Source organism: Physcomitrium patens, chromosome 13 (genome assembly GCF_059467195.1).
Source record: "Physcomitrium patens ecotype Gransden chromosome 13, ASM5946719v1, whole genome shotgun sequence".
NCBI lineage: Eukaryota > Viridiplantae > Streptophyta > Bryopsida > Funariales > Funariaceae > Physcomitrium > Physcomitrium patens.
The window spans coordinates 3,969,516-3,992,329 of record NC_143422.1 but is presented as its reverse complement, the minus strand read 5'-3'; the positions used below and the strand labels follow the sequence as shown (position 1 = coordinate 3,992,329).

General features: G+C 30.0%; 1 protein-coding gene across 3 annotated transcripts; it reads left to right on the top strand.

Moving 5' to 3' along the window:
* Positions 1-6,176: 6,176 nt before the first annotated feature.
* Positions 6,177-7,242, top strand: LOC112290256 (uncharacterized). Of its 3 annotated transcripts, none has more exons than XM_024536365.3 (3): positions 6,177-6,221; positions 6,367-6,482; positions 6,790-7,242. In XM_024536365.3, exons 2-3 carry the CDS (start codon positions 6,396-6,398, stop codon positions 7,144-7,146), a joined length of 444 nt encoding a protein of 147 aa, XP_024392133.1. In that variant the 5' UTR covers positions 6,177-6,221; positions 6,367-6,395; the 3' UTR covers positions 7,147-7,242. The 3 variants fall into 3 exon arrangements, with proteins under 3 accessions (XP_024392133.1, XP_024392134.1, XP_024392135.1); XM_024536366.3 differs by having other exon boundaries at positions 6,355-6,482; XM_024536367.3 differs by having other exon boundaries at positions 6,177-6,263.
* The last annotated feature ends 15,572 nt before the right edge of the window (positions 7,243-22,814 follow it).

Sequence of the window (22,814 nt, the reverse complement as noted above, 5' to 3'; positions counted from 1 at the left end):
CATGTAGCTCTGACAAATGAATTGCTAAATCTTTTGCCATAAGATTATTAGCTTTTGAAAAGTCAAAAGTATCAAATTATGGATGATAACCATAATTGACAAAGAAAGGTGTTTTTTTTGTAGAAGAATGTACGGTATTATTGTAAGCAAACTCTACCAATGGCAAAAGAGTTGTCCAATCATCTTATTGGTAGTTGATGGTACATCTTAAATACTACTCCAGAACTTAATTAACATGCTCTGTTTGTCCATCAGTTTAAGGATAAAGTGTCGAAGATAGTTTTACATCTACTTTTAAAATCTTGGAAAGAGTCCGCCAAAATCTTGATACAAACTAAGTTCTCCTATTTAATATAATATCATTAGGTAATCCATAATAGCTATAGATATTGTCAAGAAAGAGCTTAGTTATTTCTTCACCTGTGATGGATTTTATACATGGTACAGAATGTGCCATCTTAATCAAATGATCTACTATCACAAATATAAAGTCATAAGAAACTGAGATTGGAAGATCCATGATAAAATCTATAGAAACAAAAGACTGTGGTTGTTCTAGAATGGATAATGGTTGAAGAAGTCCGTAAGATTGATGACGAGGAGTTTTTGATCTTGATCAGACATCACAAGATTGTACAAAATCTTTGAATGCTTTCCACATTTGGAGCAACCAAAAGTCCTTGGATATTAGTTTCAAAGTTTTATCGTATCTAAAATGTTCTACTTGTGGAAAATCAGGACGAGCTTAAAGAACACGTGATCAAGTTTCACCTTTTGGAATATATAGGCATCCCTCAAAATATAGTAGATTGTTCTTGAATTCAATTTTAGAAGTATCATGAGACTTTGAAGGATCTTCCTTAATATCATGAATAAGAGGATCAAAAGACATACTTCACTGAACTTGCTTAATGAAAGTTGAATCAACAGTTAATGTTGATTTCATTGCTTGAAGATGACGACGCTTTGGCTTCAAGAGAATTTTTTGTTATTGATCAAAAGTAGCACCTCTTTCCTTTGATGCAAGGTAAGATTGTCTAAAGAATGCATCTAACAAACCTTGTTGTTTTTCTAGTCGATAAGTGATCTTAAATTCAAAATTTGACAAAGACATACTCTAACAGATTTGGTAATGATTCAAAATACGTATTAACATAAAATATTCAAGATTCTTATGAATCATATACACGATGATTGAGGTAGAAGCACCTTCTAGATAATGGAACCATTCTTGAAATAAATCCATGATTGCAAGAAGTTCTTTGTCGTAGATCTCATAGTTGATCTCGACTTTTAAAAAAAATTTGGAATGAAAAGCTATTGGATGGAGTTTATCATCTGTTCCTATTGGTGACAATATATCACCCAAAGTAAAGTGTGATGAGTTTGTTTCCATAAAAAATGGCTCAGAAAAATGGACGCAATATAAGATTGGTGTAGAAACAAAGACTGGCTTCAAAGCTTCAAATGCTACTTTAGCTTCTTAATTCTATTGAAGTTTGTCTTTACAAGTCAAACGTGTAAGTGGAGTTGTAACTTAAGAGAAGTCTTTGATGAAGGTCCAATAATAGTTAGTAAATCCGTAAAAGCATTGGACATCTCTTATCATTTTTGAGATCTTTTAATCCATAATAGTTTGAATTTTCTTAGGATCCATCATAAGTCCATCATTTGAAATGATGTATCTTAAGAAGTTGACTTGAGTAGTGTAAAATATACACTTTTCTATCTTGGCATAGAGTCTCGCATCTCTTAGTTTTTGTAACACACAACGAACATAAAGTTCATAATCTTCTATGTTCTTAAAATAGATTAAGATGTTGTCTAGGTAACAGATAACAAAATCATCTAAAAACTCATGAAAGACATCATTCATTAGATGTTGGAATGTTGTTGATGCATTTATAAGTCCAAAAGGCATGAAATTGTATTCAAAATGTCCATATCTTATTGGTAACGCAGTCTTCTATTCATCTCCTTCTTTAATGCGTACTAGATTGTATACACCTCGTAGATCTATTTTTGTATAGATCTTAGCTTAATTCAACTGATCAAGGATTCCAGATATGAAAAGTAGTGAGTACCTATTTTTGATGGTGATTTTGTTGAGTCCTCGATAATCAACACACATCTGCAATGATTCATCTTTTCTCATCACAAATAAGATTGAAACTCTTGTTGGAGATTTGGAATGGCGTATGAAGTTCTTGGCCAAATTCTCTTCAATATACTCCTTGATTTTAGCAACTCATTTTGTAATAAATTATACATTGGTCCAAATGGCATTTGTGCTCCTTCTTAAAGGTCAATTGAGCTATCATAGGAACAATGTTTCCGAAGAGTATCGACATTTTTCTTCTCAAATACATCTTGAAAATCTTGATATTGGTTTGGAATGCTACTTGAAGACTTTCCACTAATAGAAAGACGTGTAGCACAAATGACACAAGGTAATCTTTCTTTTGCAACATGCAAGAAAGTTCTTGTACCTACAAATATAGGTTTAATTCTACTAGACTTATGACTTTCTACTTGATTAACTATGCTCTTAGTTATATTTTCAAAAAAATCAAGACTATGAGAAGTCCAATCTATTTTAGGATTATATTTTTCTAGCCATGATAAACCTAAAATGACTGGATTAGAGAGAGATCTAATGATATTAAATATTACAAAGCTACTATGATCATTAATTGCCAATTCTATATGAAGGATTTCATGAGTAACATCTCCTGAAGACAACAAACGACCATCTATGACTTCTACATGAACGATTTTAGTTTTCTTCATTAAAAATATGCTTTGTCTTTTGACAAATTCTTCATCTAAGAAACATGCTGAGGCTCCTGAATCTAGCAATGTAGAGGCTTTGTGATGTTTAGGTCCTAAAATAACATTTATCGTAAAACATAGAGAGGGTTCTGAAGAGAGAATAAGACCTTCACTAGGTATTGTACAAGGTTCCAACTACACGGTCCCTATTGTAGCTGGATAAATTCATTTTCCGACATGCTATCTACTTTGATCGATGTACTCCTCAGTTTATGGTTGTGTCGCTTCTTTGGACAATGTTGAGCAGTGTGCTTAAGTTCTCTATAATATAAGCACAATCCTTCTTAACGGCGACAAGTCTTTTCTTGCTTAGTAAGAGGTTTGAAACGTATCGCATCAATTTGTATATCCTCTTCTTTCAAATGTATGTGTTGAAGAGATGTTGGTGTTGCCATTGAATTATAGTAACGTTGAGGTCCACTTGTACGATTCTTAAATTGAAATTCAAAAAGACGATTGTCGCACTTCACAGCAAAGTCAATTGCTTGACTCAATGCTTGAGGATCAGATAAGTTAAGCATTAATTTTTTTACCTCATATTATAATCCGTAGAGAAATTGGTTAATAAAAGCAACATCATCCGACTTCATATCAGTTACAAGTTGTCAAAACTGTAAAGCATATAATATTACTAATCAATTACCTCATCGCAAAATATGGATCTTGTTGGTTGCAACACGAATTGCATCATGTTCTCTATACATGGATCAAAACTCCGCCAAAAAAGCCTTGGGATTATCCAATATTGGATCTCGTTGTTCAAGAAGAGATGAAAACCATGATAATATTGAACTTGAAAGAAGCGTACCAATGAATCTAACTTGCGATTCTAAAGTTGGATAGCTTTGGAATTGAAGTTCAATTACAAATTGTACTTGATTGATAAATCCTCTAAACTTTGATCTAATGCCATCAAACTTCTCGAATAGGATAATTCTAAATTTTCTAAAATTAGAAGGATATTCCACCATAAGAAAAAGGACATGATCTGGTACAAATGTTGAAGCAGTTCCAATCATTCTTATATCTTCACTTCTTACAAATCTTGTTGCTCTTTTTGTGATAAATTGAGTTGATGCATTGCAAGCATTAACTCTCTCAATTGCTCTTACATTTGTGCCATTGTACTCTTCATTTCAGCAAGTTCTGCCATGATAACACTTAAAAAAAAAGATGTCTAATATTGCTCAAGACAAATAGAAGAGAAGACTTGAGAACAAAGAAAATACTAAGGACAATATCAATTTAGAAGAAGGTAATCCGCAAATTCTAATACACTTATGTCTTATCAAGAGAAAGGGATAATCCACTCTTAATCAAGATTAGACAAAGCTCTGATATTGTAAGTGGACTCTTGTCAATGTGTCAAGGACAAGAACTTGATAAAAACAAATAAACAAGTGAGACTATTCTCAAAGAAAGATGACAAAATAGAAATAATTCAATATATATATTAAGAAAGAAATTAGAATGGCAATTACCAAAAGACAAGAAAACTAGAGACCCTTGAAACTAGACTAGAAGCAAGAAAAGAGTTGATAAGAGTGAAAATGGCTTCACTCTTGTCACTATATATACTATCTAAGTAAGGGCTACGTGGCAATGTTCTATAGAACCTCCAATATGAATTAACTTTGTAGGATACATGCCTTGACTTACAAGGCAAGTTTTTCTACATGTGGGCCACATAGTTAGCTTGATCTTCAAGCTAATAACATATGTGATAGATGGCCAACTTGTTGACCACGTTTCTAATCCAAAAAGTCAATTAAAGACACCTATAAAGTCAAAGCAGTGTCTATGAAGCTTCTAGAAAGCTTTCATTGCAAATATTATAGAATTAACTTACTTTTACCTACGTTTACTTACTTCTATCTATTTATACATGTAATTACTGGCTTATATGCGTATGTCTGTGACAACAATTGTTTTAACAGGTTTTGCCTACAACATCAATATTATATCAATAAACTATTGACTTCAAAAGGGAGTTAGTTAAATTCAATTCTTAACAATTAATTAAATATGGCGTTCAGATCACTTAATATCTTTTTTGAATGTTTGAGGCTTTTTACAATTTTGTTTTTATTCAATTAATAATTTTGTCCTTTTATAATACAAGTATTTGATGCTTCTTTATTTAGTTTTGGATATATTGTAATGTAATGAAGGTTAAATTTAGAAATTAACATTGTTAGAATAATAATATTTTTTATATAAAAAATCATTATTATATATAAATATAGAAATTATATATATATATATATATATATATATATATATATACACATAAGGATATATCTAATTTGATTTCTAGTCTAAAACATGTAAAAGAAATATATTTGCCTCAAATTTATTATAAAGAATAAATATTAAAATGTTTTAAAAATCAAATAATATCTAGGTTCATATTTTTATCATAATTTTATCTAATGTCTAGTGATAATAAATTAATATCATAAATTTTGATTGCAATGTATAGATTATATATTTTACTAGTCTATAGAAAAAACTTACCACAATATCAAACAATAGTGAGTTGTAAAAACAATAGTTCTTATAGTTTTATATATTAAATTCTTAAGAATCATTAAAAACAAAATATCAATACCATTACAAGTATATATTTTTATTTTAGCCACATTCTAACAAGTAGAACCAAATGATTTAAATACAAGTTCTCTTGAATAAATGAATTACTCAACATCAAAATGTTATACTTAATATCACAAAAGCTTCTAACAATATCATAAACAGATGTTTTACATAATCAATGTATGCTATATCAAACATGCCAACTAAGTTGCCAGTGAAAAGTAGCAAGAATGAGGAACAAGAGGAACTAAGTTGCCACTGAAAAGTAGCAAGAATGAGGAACACATGGGTAAAACACTAAACCTAAATAGAAAACACCTACACAAACTTTACTAAAGAAGTTGGTTGTGTAATGTCAAAATATGAAACACAAACTTCTTGCATATCCGGAGCAACCCAGGTTCCTCCAACTTGTGAACCGCCCATGCCAGTCTAGGTGCAGATTATTCAAAGCGGAGTGCATAGCTGATGGTTATGAAAGTCATATTCTCATCGAAAGATACTTGCCATTTTGTTGCAGTTAATTACGTAGGTTACACGCATCGTCGATCATTCGGCTTAAATTTCGGAAAATATTGCACGCGTGGATAGATAAAGATTCTGAATTGATATTGATCTAACTCAGGGCACTGTAGCCTTGGAAAACTTGTCTCGCACATTCAATTGCTTTCGACTAAATCGGCATTTCTGTTCATCAGCCGCACTCTAGATTACTCTCCGCTGCCCAGGGTACCGATGATTGTTATTAGGTTACTTTGAGCTCGCACAAGCTGTCACAGTTCCCGATCGTTTTTGTGAGTACAATTTCTACATCATTTCTGCATTTGCTCCATCAAGTAGGGTTCGCTTCAGATTGTCGGTGCGTTGTGCAAGTTCATCTTGCAAATCGGACTAATGGGTTTTGGGTTTATTGTCGCTAATCTACAGTTCTGTTGACAGATTTTGTTTCTGCGAAGCTGTCAGGAGCCATGGCAGTGCAGATGGTTGCGGGCTATGGTTGGGTGCTTGTCTCGCTCCTCGCTAATATTTTCCTGATGATGTGGATGGCCGGCCAGGTAACGCACTGACACTAAATTCACACCCAAGAACTTGAGGCGGACAATCACGCACTCTCTGATGACAAGCATGGACTAGCCCTAAACCCTAACTGAGGAGATTTTTGTTTTGTTTTGTGTTTGTTCAATTTCTTTGAAGAAATCTGGACCCCTTAACGCTCTGCTACACGTTCCACCAATTAGAGGAATGCAAATGGCTCTTGTCTTCACTTCCTGGCTTATATGATGGATCATTGCATTGCAGACCTTATTGAATAGATGAGTTTGATTGAAGGCCATATGGTTACACTTGAATGTGAAATTGCAGGTTGGAAAGGCTCGCAAGAAATACAAAGTGTACTACCCAATCATGTACGCCTTGGAGAGTGAGAACAAGGACGCCAAAGTGTTTAACTGTGTGCAGAGAGGTCATCAGAACAGCCTGGAATTCATGCCCACCTTCATGGTAATGCTTCTCCTTGGCGGTTTACAGTATCCTATTGTTGCGGCAATATTTGGAGCTGTCTACACCGTGGCAAGGCTCCAATACTTTAGAGGCTATTCTACTGGTACAGCGTCCGCGAGGTATAGCAGTGGAGGAGGATTCCATTGGCTTGCTCTCATCGGGCTCCTCGTTTGCAACGCTGCTCTCATTCTGCACCAGTTTTTCCCAGATTATGTTTAATGTTTCATGCCTCCATTGCTTGTCGAAGTGAAAAGCAACGGTACTCTCTTTGCAATTTGGTCACTTCTCAATAAAGAGGATTTCCTTTTTGCTTCATATTTGTATCTTCGTAATCCCACATCTCACAAGTTACATGAATGTTTACTCGACTTTGAAGGTCATGTTTTCGGCTGTGAAGGCAATTCAAGTATGGAATTTAACATGCTAAATGGCGAGAAACTATTATGGATTATGACAAAGTCACTCTACTGCGAATAGCAATCAGCTTTGTGTGCACCAATCTAAGCGCCACAAACTTCACTGAAATCTCTACAAATGCACTGGAAAGTATCGATCTACACTTCTCGATCAATAAGAAATGAAATGCGGCTGATGAACTCCAACTATGTGTGAATAAACATTGGTTCTAACCCTAATCTATTTGAAAGAGCCTCAAATGAATGTAAGCTTTGGAATGAGTTTGTGAGGTTGAAGGCATCACAAAGAAATATTTAGAGTCTAGAGATTGTTTGTGCTGAAGTCAAGTATCTGCATATGGTTTTTTTACTGCAGTTCTAGAATTGTGTAATTAGAATCTAATGCATATAGCATTAATATGACAATGATTTCTATTGTTTAGTTGTATATACTAAACATATTAGAATCTCAATGTGTACAATTGTGGATGTCCAAAGAAGTAAGTTTTGTAGATAAAGTTCATTGAAAAACTTAATTTTGATGAAAGAAAAAGTAGTAATTGATATTTTTGATGAATGTTGTTTTGAGTTTATTTAGTGTGAAGACTTTTTTTCTTAAAGATTTATAATCAATAGATTAAAAGTGAAAAATTAAATAAATATTTATATTCATAAATTTTTAATTTAATCTTTATTATGTTTAAATTGATTGTTATTATGTTATTAATTAAAAGAAACTTTGGAGGTAGTTTTAGATAGAATTTATATTATAAATATACATATTTATTCCAATAATTATCTAAAAATATGCACATATAGAAGTAGTTTAAAGTAAATAAATTTAATAATATTTTGTAGATGTAACTTTGACTTTACACATATTTATAGTTGATTGGTAGATTAGAGACTTAAATAAGAAGTTAGCTATATGTCGCATGTATTGGTAGTTTATGGTACAAGTTAATTATGTGGCTTACATATAGAAAACTTGTCTTGCAAGTTAAGCTACATATTTTGTAAGTTAGACATGTGTTGGAGGTCCTACCAAATGTTGCCATGTAGCTCCTAATTAGATAGTATATATTAAGGTAAGAATAAAGACTTCTTCATTCTTTTCAATTCTTTTCTTGCTTGTAGTTTAGTTTCAAGAGTCTCATATTTTCTTGTCTTTTGGTAATAACCATTTTTGTTTCTTTTTTAATATACATATTTACTTATTTCTATTATTTTGTCTTTCTTCAAAAAAAGTCTTACTTATTTATTTGCCTTCATCAAGTTCTTATCTTTGTCAATCTAATACTATTTTATCCACTTTCAATTGATATTTTTCAAAAATTATGCTCTATCTTTGTCACATTATTTTAGAAAGTTGTATCTTCTTACAATTTCAATGATGATAGTCTATTTTTTTTTTTTTATCATCTGAGTATTAAAAAAAGTAAAAGAAATTGTTGGAATATAATTTGAACAGATATTTGGTGGTATTTTTGGCATTGTGTGAGGCAAGGATATACATTTGAATGTTGTACATATACTTGGAGTTGCTATTGGGAGTGAAAAATTAAATGCAAGAATTGTAAATAATTCAATTTGAAATTCTAAGCAAGGAAGTGTCACGGACATACACATATAAGCTAATAATTACTTGTATAAATAGGTAGAAGTAAGTTGAAGTAGATAAAAGTAAGTTAATTCTATAATATCTTCTATAGAAGCTTCATAGACACTGTTTTATTTTTATAAGTGTCTATAATTGACTTTTTGGATTAGAAAAGTGGTCAACAAGTTGGCTATGTGCCACACATATTATTAGCTTGAAGACTTAGCTAACTATGTGGTTGACACATAGAAAAACTTGCCTTGTAAGTCAAGGCATATGTCCTACAAAGTCAACACATATAGGAGTTCCTATACAATATTGCCACATAACTTCTAATTAGATAGTATATATAAAGGCAAGAATGAAGCCCTCTTCATTCTTGTCAATATCTTTCTTACTTCTAATCTAGTTTTAAGAGTCTTAAGTTTTCTTGTCTTTTGACAATAAGCCATTCCAATTTCTTTTTAATATATGTACTTCCTTATTTCTATTTTGTTACTCTTTCTTTGAAACAGATTTCATTGGTTTATGATAACACTCAAAAAAATATCTAATACGACTCAAAACAAGTAGAAGAAAGGGCCTAAAGACAAAGAAAATATTAAGAATAATATCAGTTTAGAAGAAGGTAATTTGCAACTTCTAATATGCTTATGTCTTATCATGAGAAAGGCATAATTCACTCTTAATCAAGATAAGACAAAGCTTTGATATTGTAAGTGTATTCTTGTCAATGTGTCAACAACATGAGCTAAATGATATCCTTGATAGATTGGTTCATGTCCTTGATAGATTGACAAGAATGCACTTACAATATCAAAGCTTTGTCTAGTCTTAATTAAGAGTGAATTATGCCTTTCTCATGATAAGACATAAGCATATTAGAAGTTGCGGATTACCCTCTTCTAAATTGATATTATTCTTAGTATTTTTTCTGTGCTCAAGTCCTTTCTTCTACTTGTCTTGAGTGATATTAGATATTTTTTTGAGTGTTATTATGGCAAAGCTTGTTGAAATGAAGAGTACAATGGCACAAATAGAAGACCAATTGAGAGAGTTGAAGCTTGTGATGCATCAACTTAGTTTACCGCCACAAGGATCAACAAGAATGGCGAGAATTGATGATATAGAGATGATTAGAGCTACTTCAATATTTGCACCAAATCATGTCCCTCCATCCATGGTCGAACATCCTTCAAGTGTTAGAGAACCAAAAGTTACTTTGTCCGAGAAGTTTGATAATACAAGATCCAAATTTTAAGGATTTGTCAATCAAGTACAACTCGTGATTGAACTTCAACCTCAAATCTATCCAACTCCAAGATCACAAGTTAAATTCATTAGTACATTTCTTTCAAGTTCACTACTATCATGGTTTTCATCTTTTCTTGAATGATAAGATCTAATATTGGATAATCTGGAGGTATTTTTGGTAGAATTCTGGTCCATGTATAGAAAACATGATACAACTTATGTTGCAACCAACAAGATCCATATTTTGTGACAAGACAATCAATTTGTAACATTATATGCTTCACGGTTTCAACAACTTACAATTGATATCAAGTGGGATGATGCTGAACTTATTAGCCAATTTTTCTATAGATTACAATATAAAGTAAAAAAATTGATGCTCAACTTACCTCATCCTCAAACATTGAGTCAAGCAATTGACTTTGTTGTAAAATGTGACAATCAACTTTTTGAATTTTGATCTAAGAGTTGCACAAATGGATCTTAATATTACTACAATTAGATGGCAACACCAACATCTTGTCAACACATTCATAAATAAAGGATATGCAAATTGATGCGCTACGTTTTAAACTTCTTACTGAGTAAGAAAAGATTGGCCCTTGTTAAGAAGGATTGTGCTTATATTGTGGAGAACCTAAATACATTGCTCAACATTGTCAAAAGAAGCGACAAAATTACAAAATGAGGAGCACATTTGTCAAAGAAGATAATATGTTAAAAAATGAATTTGTCCAACTACAATAGGGACTGTTGTTGTATAGCATGATTTGCTATCTGGAAATACATTAGATATCTAGCTATAGAGAGTTTAGCATAAACCTTTATATGAATCTTGTCTTAGCTTCCAAAACTCCTTTGATTTGCATAAAACTCAAAATATAACAAAATTCCTTCAAAACATATTTTTTCTGCGAAAGATTTTCTCTTTTTGAACTTTAGAAATTCATAACTCTTGATCTAGCCATTCAATTTATTTCAAATTTATAGGATAGGTAGAAATCATCCTTAAATTCTATAAAAAAAAAAAAAAAAAAAAAAAAAAAAAAAAAAAAAAAACAATCGCAAATTCACTTCTAATCTTCTAGTACCTGAGAAACCCTAGCAGATGCTCTAAACCCTAACTTACAAGCACCTGAGCACTATTTTCTTAATATCTCAAGAATCCAATATTCAAATATCATCACTCTTATGTAAAAAATTTACTAACATGAAATTACATATTTTTTGAAATTTTGAACCAAAACCTTGTCAAATTGCTCAAGATATAGCTCAAGACACAACTACTAGTAAATTGGGTCACTTACTATCCTTAGATTGCATGAGCTGACTTCAAAATCCAATAACTCCATCATTTCGACTTAGAATCCAGCAAAAAGTATATATAAAGTGTAGCCGGAAAAGTTCTCTCTCTAGTCGCAATCATCGATCTTCAATTACCATCTGTACGGATGTATTATGTCAAAAATAGTGACAGTAGCTCCTAAATCAATACCTTAACTTTGAACGCCTACATCTCCTTCATATAAACTCCAAATCATACAAGATTTGTACCAAATCCATAGCCAAAAATCTGAACTTGTTGGCCCTAGCCTTCAAAGCTCAAATGTTTCTACAAAAAATAACTCTAATTTCTAATATGGCCACGAGCAGCCTCTTCAAAGCCTATAGGTCCTGATATTTGACTAATAGGAATTGAGATTTTCATCATTCATCTCCATTCATCTATATTGGTGCCCTAATTACTCAAATGTCACCAATGTCTAACAAAGGTGACTCTAAATATTTAGAAGTTACTATCAATCAAAACCAATCTTAAAAGTCACTATCAAAAGAAATTAAAGTTATACAAATTCTATAGTAATCTTTTTAAATAACCTCTTTTCAAGGTAATAATCAAATTATATTCTATAATCAACTAAAATCTATTAATATGGCTCTCACCATGTTACTTAGTAAATTATGTATTAAGTACATAATTATATTATTTTCGTATAGTAGCCGAACCACAATACGACACCGTGCAGCTAGAATCTTGTATAATTTTTAATGAAGGTCCTATCATCTCCTTAGAACCAACTCCTTGTTTTATAATAGATGTGCGTTTAGGACCTAATAATTATAAAGCCTCTGCCTTGATAGATTCAAGAGCCTCAGCTTGTTTCTTAGACATAGAATTTGTTAAAAGTCATAAAATACCGTTAGTACAAAAAACCAAATATATTCATGTAGAAATCACAAATGATTATTCGTTGTCTTTTGGAGATGTTATTCATGAAAAAATTCCTATAGATGTAGCAATAAATGGTTATAGTAGTTGCATAATCTTTAATATAATTAGATATCCTTCTAATTCAGTCATTTTAGATTTATCATGGTTAAAAAAGTATATTCTTTGCATAGATTAAATTTCTCGTATCCTTGACTACTCTAAAAGAATAATTAATAGTGAAATTAATCTAGTAGAAAATCATAAGTCTAACACAATAAAACCTATGTTAATAGGTGCAAGAGCTTTCTTGCATGTTTTAAAAGAAGGATCATCTTATGTCATTTATGCCATACTTATTTTTTTTAATGATGTGAAGACTTCAAGTGGCATTCCCAACCAATATCAAGAATTTCAAGACGTATTTGAAAAGAAGAATGTAGATACTCTTTCAAAACATCATCCCTATGACTCCTTAATTGACCTTCAAGAAAAAGAACAATCGCCATTTGGACCAATCTATAGTTTATCACAAAATGAATTAGCTGAACTCAAGGAATATATTGAAGAAAATTTGGCCAAGAATTTTATATGCCATTTTAAATGACCAGCAAGAGCTCCAATCTTATTTGTGAAGAAGAAAGATGGATCATTGCGGATGTGTGTTGATTATCAAGGACTCAACAAGATCACCATCAAGAATAGGTACCTTCTACCTTTGATATTTGGACTTCTCAATCAACTCAATTAAGCTAAGATCTACACAAAAATAGATTTACGAAGAGTATATAATCTAGTATATATTAAAGAAGGAGATGAATAGAAGACTACTTTTTGAACTAGGTATGGACATTTTGAATACTATGTCATACTATTTGGACTTATAAATGCATCGGTAGCCTTTCAACATCTAATGAAGTTTTTTGAAAGTTTTTAGACGATTTTATTGTTTGTTATCAGGACAACATCTTGATCTATTCTAAGAATACATATGAATATGGATTTCATATTCGTCATGTGCTACAAAAATTAAGACATGCAAGACTCTATACCAAGATAAAAAATTGTGTATTCCATACTACTCAAGTCGACTTCTTAAAATATATCATTTCATATGATAGACTTATGATAGATCCTAAGAAAGTTCAAACAATTATAGTTGAAAGATTCCAAAAATAATAAGTGATGTCCAATGTTTTTTGGGCTTTGCTAACTATTATCAGATCTTCATCAAAGACTTCTCTCAAGTTGTAGCTCTACTTATACATTTGACTTGTAAATACAAACTTAACTGGAGCAAAGAAGCTGAAGCATCTTTTGAAACTTTGAAGTCAATCTTTATTTTCGCACCAATTTTGTATCACGTCAACTTTTTTAAGGTATTTTTTATAGAAATAGATGCATGAGGCTTTTCTTTGGATGTCGTAGCATCACAAATGAGAAGAAATGATAAACTTCACTTAGTAGCTTTTTATTTAAGAAAATTTTTAGCAATCAAGATTAACTATGAAATCTATGACAAAGAACTTCTTACAATCGTGGATTCATTTCAAAAATAGCATCATCATCTAAAAGGTGCTTCTAATCTAGTCACTATATATATGAATCACAAGAATCTTGAGTACTTCATATCAAGTTGTATTTTAAATCGTTGCCAAGCCCATTGAAGTATGTCTTTATCAAGATTACATATCGACTTGAAAAAAAAAAAAAAAAATGTTCGTCAAACGTCCTTTCTAGATATTCTTATCTTGCACCAAAAAAAGGAGATGCATCTTTTGATGAACAAAGAATAATTTTTTTGAAACCAGAGCATTTTCATCTTTGAATTATGAAATCAACATTGACTATTGATTTGATCCTCGTGAAATAAATTCAATGAAGTATGTCTTTTAATCTTCTTGTTCACAATATCAAGAATCCTTCTTCTAAGTCCTAAGATACTTTTAAGTTTGAATTCAAAAATAATCTATTCTATTTTGAAGATCAATTATATGTTCCAAAAGAAGCAGCACGATTATGTATTCTTCAAGCACGTCACGACTTTCCAACAATAGGACATTTTGGATACAACAAGATTTTGGAGCTTATTTCTAAAGATTTTTTATAGCCACAAATAAGGAAGGATGTAAAAGACTTTTTTTACTCACAAGATGTATGTTTAAGATAAAAAAATTCCTCGTCATCAATCTTACGGACTCATTCAACCATTACCTATTCCAAAAAAATCATGGTCTTTTGTTTCTATGGATTTTATTACGAATCTTCCACTCTTAGGTTCTCATGACTATATATTCATGATAGTAGATTATTTTACCAAGATGGTACATTTTGTATTATGTACAATATTTATCATAGGAGAGGAAAGAGCTAAACTCTTTCTTGACAATATCTATCGCTATCATAGATTATCCAAGGATATTATATTCAATAAGGGAACTCAATTTGTATCAAGATTTTGGTAGACTCTTTTCAAGATTCTAAAAGTAGATATAAAACTAACTTAGACATTCCATACTCAAACTCATGGATAAACGGAGCGTGTTAATGAAGTTTTGGAGTAATATTTAAGATGTACAATCAACTACAAACAAGATGATTGGACAATTTTTTTGCCATTGGCAGAGTTTGCTTTTAATAACACAGTATATTTTTCTATAAAATAAACACCTTTCTTTGTCAATTATGGTTATTATCCATGACTTGATACTTTTGACTTTTTAAAAGCTGATAATCTTATGACAAAAGATTTGACAAATTATTTGTTAGAACTACATGTAACAATAAAGGTACACTTAAAAGAAGCTCAAGAACAACAAAAGATCAATGCGGATGTCTATTGAAAGAAAAAACTACCATTCCACATGGATGATAAGGTATGGTTATTTCATCACAATATCAAGACTTCTTGTCCTTGTGATAAATTGAACTATCGTAGGCTTCGATCATTTCCTATTTCTACACAAATCAATTAAGTTGCATATTATTTATAACTATTGGAGTCAATAAAAATCCATCTAGTACTCCACATGTCTCTTTTTGAATCATACAAGACAATGGACATACCAAGAAGAAGACAAGCTCTAGCTCTTTTTACAGAAGTAGACAATAATGAAGAGTTCAAAATGGAAGAAGTTCTAAATTCAAGGTGGTGCCAAAATAAATTGAAATATCTTGTCCATTGATATAGATATGATATTAGTGAAAGCATATAGGAGCCAGTAAAGAATCTTACAAATGCAGCAAAGGCTATGGATGCTTTTCATTGACGACATCTATCAAAATCAAGATGAAAACCTTTCCTATAAAAGAAACAAGATCTAGACAAGATAAAATTCTACTTTCAATCCTTGTTTGTAGCTTCTTTGTAGTTGTGATGCTAAAGTGATGGAAAACCAACAACTAACGGGTTTGACTAAAGAGTTTTTGTTTGCTGACTTGCAGGTGTTGTATTCTAATTATTTATAGTATGTAAAACTTAGTTAAGACATATAATATGTTTATAAGTCTTGGTGTGTGTTAAAATGGTTAATAGATTAATTTAAAGAGAGTGAATATAAAAAAATATATTTTGAATTTTATCTATTTTGATTATAGCATTTAAAAAAATTATAGGACCTAAATGTTTAATATGAAGCCTTGAGAGGAGATTAGAGCCTAAAGAAGAAAATCTAAACTAGTAGGAGGCTTATTGGGAGGGATGAAAGCAAGAAATGGTTGGATGAAGGCAAGGAATGAAGATCTTCATTCCTATTGGTCGAAGACCATGCTCAATGGACTTTGAGGAGGCTGCCCAAGGCCTTATCAGGAATTAAGGTTTCTTTTTCAAAGTAATTCAAGCTTTAGAGGCTAAGATCATCAAGTTTAGGTTTTTGGGTACAAATTGGATGCAAATTTTATATGATTTGGAGTTTTTATGAAGGAATTATTGGCGTTCAAAGTTAAGGTGTCAATTTCGTACATATTGTCACTTTTTGGGGCATAACATATGTTTATAGAGAGCAACAAAAGATTGGCAACTAAGGTTAGAGAGAGCCCTTTTTTGACCATACTTTTTATTTATTTTTTAATGAATTTGGAGTTCGGATGGAGAAGTTATAGAGGGTTGAAGTTAGTACATTCAAATCAAAGGCATTAAGTAAGTGATCTTGTGCATAGTAATGGTTTGAGCCATATCTTGAGTTTTTGAAAGATTTTTTGGCTCAAATCTTTTGAAAAAGGTACATAATTATATTAAAAAACCATACATACAAGCTTTGTGGCATTTGGGTGTTTAATTTATGAAATATGAAGAAAATTGCATGCAGGTGTATAAAAACTAGGATTAAAAGCTACTGTTAGGGTTTTGGTGATATCTTAAAATCTGCAATGAATTTGTAGTTGAAATTTGTTGTGGAAATTGATATAAATTTATGAATACTTCATGTATAATTTGAATAATTTTGGATAATTAGATCAAGAGATATAAGGTATTGAAGTTCAAAAAAATTTCCACATAAGGATATACAAGGTTTTAGAGGATTTTATCATATTTAGGGTGTTGTTGGTTACTTGAGGCTTATGTATTTGGTGTAATTGCTCCAAAAAAGAAATTTTTATATATAAACTTAGGGCTTCTCTTATTTTGAAGCTTAATTGAATAATTAGTGATAACCAGGAGTCTAGTACTTTCTTGAGGTAAATTCTTTCTACTTTGATACAGGACAAGACATTGCGATTGTTACATTCTTCAAGATGAGACAATCAAGATGAAGATCTTTAAAAATGATATTTTTTTTTCAAATAGATGGCGAGATACAATGCATTTGGTATCACGACCATAGAAGAGACCCCTGATGTTTGGTAATTTTATTAAAAATAGGAACAACTCTTGAAAGTGTTCTAAATATTTTATTTGAAGGGAGTTATGAATACCTCAACAATGATCAAATAATAGGATAGTCTACCTATCCTAGTATGGAATACTATTAATAGTTAAAATACCCAATCAACCATCTTTCAAGAAAACAAAGATCTAAGTATGTCGCGAATATAATTCGTCGCATCATAGATTTCTTCAGCATATGATGACAGCTTCTTGTGGAACTTGTTCCTAGAAGGGATAGTAATGTCATAGACATAGACATATAAGCTAGTAATTATCTGTATAAATAGATAGAAGTAAATTGAAGTAGATAAAAATAAGTTAATTCTATAATATCTTCTATACGAGCTTCTTAGAAGCTTCATAGAGACTTCTTTGACTTTATAAGTGTCTATAATTGATTTTTTGGATTAGAAAAGTGGTTAAAAAGTTGGCTATGTACCACACATGTTGTTAGTTTGAAGATCAAGCTAACTATGTGGCTCACATATAGAAAAATTTGCCTTATAAGTCAAGGCATGTATCCTACAATGTCAATACATATTAGAGGTCCTATAAAACATTGCTATGTAACCTCTAGTTAAATAGTAAATATAAAAACAAAAGTGATGCCTTCTTCACTCTTGTCAATTCCTTTCTTGCTTCTAGTCTAGTTTCAAGAGTCTCTAGTTTTCTTGTCTTTTGGTAATAAGCTATTTCAGTTTTTTTTTAATATATATACTTTTTTATTTCTATATTGTTATTCTTTCTTTGACATGAATTTCATTGATTTATGCATCATCTTTTAGTTCATGTCCTTGACAAGAAGTAGTGGAAATGATAATGAAAAAGCATTGTAATGAATATGAAAATAGAAAAAATTAAAAGTTGGCATATAGAAAGAGATGGTGGCAACAAATTTGAAATTGATAATATTTTCTCTTTGCAATGATGTCACTCCTTGACAACAATCTTGATAAGGACGATACACTACTAAGTTTTCATATTTAAACAAGGTCATGATATTCAAATCTAAGTTTTAAAATCTAAGTTCAAAGTTTTAAGTCTTGAATTTAATTTCAAAGGTTAGAATCCAATTCTATATTCAAATTCTTCAATCCAAATTGGTGATTGCAAGTCATCAAGTTAAAACAAATGATGATCATAAGTAGACGAAATAATTGGCATAACAAGATATGACTAAGATATGACCAGAGATTGGAGGTTAACCTAAAGCAGATGATTGATGATGACACGTACAAAAGGTGACTAGTGACTGCAAGTCAAGATATAGCATTGACTGGACTAGCCAATTATCCCATCTTGTGCTCATAAAATAAATAGTCTTGTGCTTGGATTTTTTTTTAAAAAAAATAAAAATATATATATATATATATATATATATATATATATATATATCGTATGGAAGTAAAAATAAATAAAAAAGAGTTTCTTCATCCTCTCTTTGGCTATTCTTCTTGCTACTTTTTCTATTAATTTATTTTATATAGAAAAATATTTTTTTACAAATGCTTTAATATTTCATTTTGGTTTGAATTTTATGAGATAAGTGATGGAAATCGTATAGAACCTATTATAATATCAATTATTATATATAGTAAATAATAGATTTAAACTATTTATATCTCTTTAAAATTTAATTCAAATTATATTAGGATATAAATTTTGGAATATGTAACATGGAATTGTAGAGTAGGTAACGTGAAGATGTGGATTGCATAATGTGAAGTTATTGAGTGTGTAGTATGGAGTTGTAGAGTGCATGATATGAAACTTAGGAGTGTATGGCATAGGATTGTGGAATACTTTGAGTGGAGAATGAAGACAAAATTGTAAGAGTGTAAAGTTTTGATAAGTCTCTTAATTATTCACTCATAGATGTATAATATATAGCAAGACTCTACTTTATCCATAGGAGGTCTACAAAGGTAAGTATGGCTTTGATTGAATCATTGATTGGTAGAAGAAATCATTGAGATTTGGTAACCATTTGTAAACCATAAAATTTGGCAATAGGTTGGTAATTATAGAATTTGGCAATATATTAAAAATCATAGGATTTGACAAATAGGTTGAAAATTATAAGACTTCAATAACAAATTGAAAATCACAAGACTTCAATAATAAGTTAAAAATCACAAGACTTCAATAACAAGTTAGAAATCACAAGACTTCAGCAACAAGTTCAAAATCACAAGACTTCAACAATAAGTTGGTAATTCCAAGACTTCAATAATAAGTTGGAAATCATTAGACTTCAATAATAAGTTGGAAATCACAAGACTTGAAGAACAAGTTGAAAATTATAAGTCTTCAACAACAAGTTTGAAATCACAAGACTTGAAGAACAAGTTGAAAATTACAAGTCTTCAATAATAAGTTTGAAATCACAAGACTTCAACAATAAGTTGAAAATCATAAGATTTCAACAATAAGTTAGAAATCTTAAGACTTCAATAATAAGTTAGAAATTATAAGACTTAAATAAGCAATTGGAAATCATAAAACTTTAATAATAAGTTAAAAATCACAAGCCTTCAATAATAAGTTGGAAATCACAAGATTTTTACAATGGATTAAAAATGAGTGAAATTTGATTAATAAATCATGGTGGTTCAATAAAAAAAACTTCAACAACTTCAAAAAAATAATTATATAAGGAATTAAAAAAAATTCTAAGCTAGATCTATTTAGAAGTGTGATTAAAAATAATAGGTCTTATTTAATTCATAATTTATTAGAAAATAGAAAATTAAAGCAAAGAATAGAACAATTGGTGATTTAAGATTAAATTAGAGAAGATATATAATAAAAAAAATTCTATTTAAAGAAATAGAATCACCTATATTTTAAAAAATTAATTTTTATTTAAAGATAAAAAAAATTGGTGATTTTATATTAAATTTTGATAATAAAAAAGAAATAAAATGGATTTATAGATCTACCCAGAGGATGTAAAGATTTTTTTGGTGTCATAGGCACCATGAAATTTGATGACTTTATTATTGAATTTAGAGCCTAATGTAATGAATAAGCTAAAAAAAGATTAATATTTAATTATTACAATATATGGCAAAAATTCTTCCATTCTTTAGAAGATTCTCTAATGGAGAATTATTCGAAATTTGAGATTTGACATAAAACAAAGATTGAGAAATTTAAAAATTATTAAGCACCAGATTTTAAGAATTTGTTCAAAAACTAATAAAATTTGTAGTTAAAGAATTAGTGGTGGCATTTTATTAATTAAAAAAATAGGGACCTTAAAATAAAGACTAAAGTTTAAAAAAAATTAAAAAGAGATAAAAGTAAAGCCAAAGTAGAAAGATAAAAAAATAAAAACCTTTATTTAATCTTATTTTTAATGTATTTCATATAAACTACCAAAGTCAAAGATTGGACAAAATTTTTGAGCTCCAATAATTTCAATTGAAGAAAAAAAGACTTATCATAATCTTTGTCATTGACTTAAGAGGTTAGTGGAGTATACTAAAAGAGTCACAATTGCATAAGCCATTAATTATTGATATAATATCATGAATATCAATATCAAGGATTTTATTAGAATTGGAATATTGTGCTTATTTTTTAATGATCCATCTATTTTAGAGTATATATTTTTAGCCATAGATTTTTTTATTGTTAATTTGGCAAGAAAAAAAATAGACATGGTCATAATGAAGAAGGTCCTTAAAACTATAAAAAAGACTAAGATTGTTTATGCTAAAGTTAATATACTAGCATGCATTGATTAGAAGAGTGTAGGTGATATGAAACCTAAACCACCTAAATAGAAGTTTTGTTCAAGATGTAGAACTTCAATTCATTTAGTAATAAAATGTTGAATATTTTACTTAGAATTAAAGCCAATTAATGTAAAAAAATACAAATAAGATGCCAAAATGATCATGAATAAAAGAATAAGGTAAAAAAAGAAGACAAACTTTTAGAAAAAAGTCAAAAGTCAAAAAAAATGAATTTAGAGATGATTCTTATTTGAAGACAATTGAAAATCAACTTGCATCAAAAGTAGTTTTATTAAAAATTAAAGACACTTCTATTAAGATATATATATATATATATATATATATATATATATAGCATTTTATGAGGCATAGAATAAATTTTTTGTGGTATAAGTGAATTATATTATACAATAACCACTAAATTATATACATAAAATGAATTACCAAAGAGTGCCACTAACATTTTTGATTTATAAGCTAGAAAGGCACAACAACAATTTAAGTTGCTAGAGTCTTTTATCTTAGATATTTAGAGCTCTAAGGCACTATATTATAGAAAAGCATTGTAATGGGGTATAGATAGGATAATTATATTATTGATACATAGAAATAGATAATTAATACCATTTTTAGGAAGTATCTAGAAGTTTTTTAAAATTAGAGCTAAGTTGGTGGTCCATATAGAGCCTTCTATTATGAACATTCTAAAAAGTTCTAAGATGGTTGGACAAAGTATAAATAGGTAGAGCCATTTTTAAAAAAATTCTAGAAATTTTTTAGAATTAAGACTAGGTTGATAGTCCATGTAGGATCTACCATTAAGAACATTCTAAAAAAATTTAAGATAATTGAACAAAATGTATATAGGATTGACTAAGGCCATTTGAGGCATTTAATCAAGTATGACTTTAATCCCTTTCTTTTAATAAAGTTTTATTTGTATTTTTTATTTTATTTTATATTTTATATTTTATATTTTTTTCTTCTTTTATTTTATCTTTCATGTTCTATTCTATTTAGTTTTATTAAGTTTTGTTCTAATCTATTTTTTCTTACTTTGTCATGGAATTTATGGTGTTATAGATTGAAAGGGTTTTAAATCTTTAATAGAATTTAGTCTCATTTCATTAATATCAAAGAAAGTATTAATTTATTTATTAATAGTGTATTAATAGCCACTTTTTAGTTAGAGGTGAATTATTATAGTCACATTAATTATTATTTTGGAGCTACCACAAGCTACTTTTAAGAAATCAATTAGAAAGATAGAAGGCATTACAATAGCAAAGTTTGGCAAAGAAATTGTAGCATGGAAGATATGGCGAAGCCATCTTGGATAGCAGCTCAGGTACAACACCTCCTAGACGAGATAGCTACTCTGCAAGGACAAATAGAAGTTTCTTCGCCAAAAGAATTAATATGTGATAGGTTGAAATTAAGCAAGTATGAAACATATTTTGGAACTTTAAGGTAAGAAGATATGTGCCAATGGCTCTTTAGCATTATCGTATTACGCGTTGTTTTGCTCAGGAATGCACTGAGCACTTATTTGTGGAAGGTGAGATTATGTTTCACAAGTAGCTAAAAAATCCTAATAGGTTTTGTCCATACAAGAAGAATATAATCTGAATTTCAATTCAAAAGTGCTTAAAACACTCTTCCTAGTAGTCTTAACCATATATAAATCCCAATTACCTTATTACTTTTATATTTAAGTAATTTAGATTTTTCTTGTAAACTCTAAGCCTAATCAGTGAGCTTTAACAAGTTGTAACATCCAATCCGACTGTCCACTTAATGTGGAATTTTGCATGCAATT

What these genes read in the sequence shown, in the direction of transcription:
- LOC112290256 (XM_024536365.3), top strand. Translation starts at nt 6,396, where the DNA reads ATGGCAGTGCAGATGGTTGCGGGCTATGGTTGGGTGCTTGTCTCGCTC. An exon ending in TGATGTGGATGGCCGGCCAG is followed by an intron (nt 6,483 to 6,789) that starts GTAACGCACTGA and finishes GTGAAATTGCAG; the next exon opens with GTTGGAAAGGCTCGCAAGAA.